The sequence below is a fragment of the Piliocolobus tephrosceles genome, unplaced genomic scaffold, assembly GCF_002776525.5.
Source record: "Piliocolobus tephrosceles isolate RC106 unplaced genomic scaffold, ASM277652v3 unscaffolded_44321, whole genome shotgun sequence".
Classification (NCBI taxonomy): domain Eukaryota; kingdom Metazoa; phylum Chordata; class Mammalia; order Primates; family Cercopithecidae; genus Piliocolobus; species Piliocolobus tephrosceles.
In genome coordinates this window covers 1-2,884 of record NW_022329112.1, presented here as the reverse complement: position 1 = coordinate 2,884, position 2,884 = coordinate 1, and the positions used below count along the sequence as shown (strand labels likewise).

General features: G+C 45.9%; 1 protein-coding gene across 1 annotated transcript; it reads right to left on the bottom strand.

Annotated features, from left to right (window-relative positions):
- Nucleotides 1–65: 65 nt before the first annotated feature.
- LOC113224296 (olfactory receptor 2T2-like) lies at nucleotides 66–1,040 on the bottom strand. Its single transcript, XM_026453508.1, has 2 exons — nucleotides 673–1,040; nucleotides 66–528 (listed from the first exon to the last, which is right to left on the bottom strand). The coding sequence occupies exons 1-2, from the start codon at nucleotides 1,038–1,040 to the stop codon at nucleotides 66–68; spliced, it is 831 nt and encodes a 276-aa protein (XP_026309293.1).
- Between the last annotated feature and the right edge of the window lie 1,844 nt (nucleotides 1,041–2,884).

The following is a 2,884-nucleotide window of genomic DNA, read 5'->3' as shown; positions in this document are numbered from 1 at the left end:
GCAATACCGTATGTTCTGGAATAGCTGCATCATTGGCCGCAGCACCGATGTTTGCAGAGTCCCCGCTAGTCCTTCCTGATCACAGTCCCCACCCTGATGCCCTGGGAGGAGCCACATCTCCCCAGCACTTTCCTCAGAGCTGCGGCCACCTCTTTATTCCTCACGCTGTAGATGAGCGGGTTGAGCATGGGGGTGAGGATGGTGTAGAAGGCGGACACCACTTTATCCTTCTCTGGGGTGTGGTAGGAGTGGGGCAGCACGTTGGTGTAGAAGGCTGCCCCGTAGAAAATGCTCACCACCGTGACGTGGGAGGAACACGTAGCAAAGGCTTTGCGCCGGCCCTCAGCAGAGTTCATCCGGTGGACAGTCAGGAGGATGCGCGTGTAGGACACCGAGATGACGGACAGAGGGAGCAGCAGCATCAGCACGCAGCAGGCATACATCAGGGTCTCGTAGAGCGACGTGTCTGCGCACGACAACTTCAGCACGGCTGGGATCTCACAGAAAAAGTGATTGATCTCTCGGGAGCTACAGAAGGGAAAACTCATAGTGACAGGAGTCAGCACGAACCCATCCAAGGAGCCGCCCACCCAGGAGCCGAGCACCACGAATAAGCAGACCCTGCGGTTCATGAGGAGAGGGTACCGTAGAGGGTTGCACACAGCCACGTACCGGTCATAGGCCATGAGACCCAGCAGGAAGAATTCCCCTCCAATCAGGGTCAGGTAGAGGAAGATCTGAAGTGCACAGCCCAGGAAGGAAATGGTCTTGTCCTTGGACAGGAGGTCCTGGAGCATCTTGGGGACCGTGATACAGATGTAGATGGTATCCATGATGGAGAGCTGGCTGAGCAAGAAGTACATGGGAGTGTGGAGGCGGGAGTCCACATGGATGAGCAGAATCATGACCACGTTGGCTGTTATGGCCACCACAAAGATGGAGAAGACTATTGCAAAGAGAAGCCCGGGGAAGGCAGGATGGGTGATGAGGCCTATGAGGACGAAGTTAGTGGAGTTCTGGAGAAGACCCTCCATGCCCATGGTCCATGAGAGCTCCTTGGGCTGTCAAGACAGAAATCTGGCAGCTTATTTAGTGACCTGACATGTAGGAAGAACCCACCAGGAATAGTATTGTCAGCAGCGTGTGACAAAACAAAGATCACCTACTTCAGGATCATTTGAAATCCCGGTTTCAGTGTTAATGATCTGTATGATATTGGACAGAAAATCTCAACTCAGTTTCCCCAGTTTCATTATCTGTGAAAAGTCAGCCTAGTTCTATACAGGCTGGATGTGAGATGTAAATGTAATGATTCATACAGTACCTGGTTTAGAATTGGCTTTTTATTTTGAACTATCTTCTGAACACATTTTATAATCTTACCACTCTAGATTCAAAGTTTTCTGAGGGTGGTTACCGTGCCTTATTTCCCATTTTGCCTTGCAATACATGGTTTGGGTTTAAATTGCTCTCTGCATCTCCATTAAGATTGTATTAAGATCATACACAGACATCTACTTGTGACTTATGAAATTGGTAGAAAATATCTAAATAACTGTTTTGGCTGCTATTACTAAACAGCTTTATGAAAGTCTGCAACCTCAAAGCAGTACAGATGACCTCATTTGAGGTCAGGAGCCACTTTCTTGTGGTTAGACTTTTGTCCTGCAAAGGGAGTTCATGTTTTAGTCAGGGATTGCTGCGAGACCTTGTGTCTATTCTCACAGACTAATTTGGGGATCATAAATCTGGAAGGACCGCCACAAACTACTTCAGAGCAAGGCTTTAGTTTCCTTATCATGGTGGTCTTTCTGGTTGACAATGAATTCTGCTAAAATTTTATGACTAGATACTGCATCAATATCACTCGATGACTGAATCTTCTTATTGTTTAGCCAAAACGCTAGCGTTTCTGACAGAGTGGCATTCTGAACCTGTCCTGCTGTTATGTCATCCTAGGAATCCACTGCTAGTTGGGTTTTTTCCTCAAATTTCTCTACCATTTTGCTGATCCTTCATGTCTCTAAAAATAACTAGTCAGTTGCAGTGGCTCACACCTGCAGTCCCCAGCACTTTGGGTGGCCGAAGCAGGCAGATCACCTGAGGTCAGGACTTCGAGATCAGCCTGGCCAACATGGTGAAACCTCATCTCTACTAATACAAAAGTTAGTCGGGCATGGTGGCAGGTGCCTGTAAAATCTCAGCTACTCGGGAGGCTGAGGAAGGAGAATCGCTTGCACCTGGGAGGCAGGGGAGGCGGAGGTTGCAGTGAGCTGAGATTGTGCCATTGCACTCCAGCCTGGGGGACAAGAGCGAGACTTTGTCTCAAAAAACACATAACAAAGAATCTATAGATGGTAAAGACATTTCTGAACTCAGAAGAAAGACAGCAGTATCAAGCATTCCTTGAACTAAATGGAATGAATTCTCATGCTTTGAGAAACGGGAATGCATATTCTTTTGATATGTTCAGGGATATTGAGGGATGAATTGTTCCTTTTAGATTATGGTGTATCTCTTCTCATTTTAGTGACAGGATTACGGAAGAAACATTTCTGTAAAACGTTTTGACCACCAATACTACAAATATATCTGAATCTTTTGGTTCCAGAATAGTAAAATTTACAGTCTCTGAAGCATCAAGAAGGAATAAACTCCCCTTACATTGAAGCAAAAACAACAGGAACAGTAGAGACAGTTTTCCTTCTTAGCGCTCAAAGATGGAGATGTGAGTAATAGACCTAAAAGATGAGTAAACTTTCAAAGGAAGAAAAAGAAAAGCAATTTTTGTGTTGGTCTGTGCTGAAACTTCAATTTATCACACCTTGGTTGAGGAGAAAAAAATACATGAGCATCAAATATTAACTCCTGTCAAGCTTGGTAA

Bases quoted from the DNA above. Each gene is read 5' to 3' on its own strand.
- LOC113224296 (XM_026453508.1), bottom strand. From the start codon at position 1,040: ATGGGCATGGAGGGTCTTCTCCAGAACTCCACTAACTTCGTCCTCATA. The intron at 529-672 runs GTACGTGGCTGT...TCCCTTCTGTAG, and splicing joins GGTCTCATGGCCTATGACCG to CTCCCGAGAGATCAATCACT.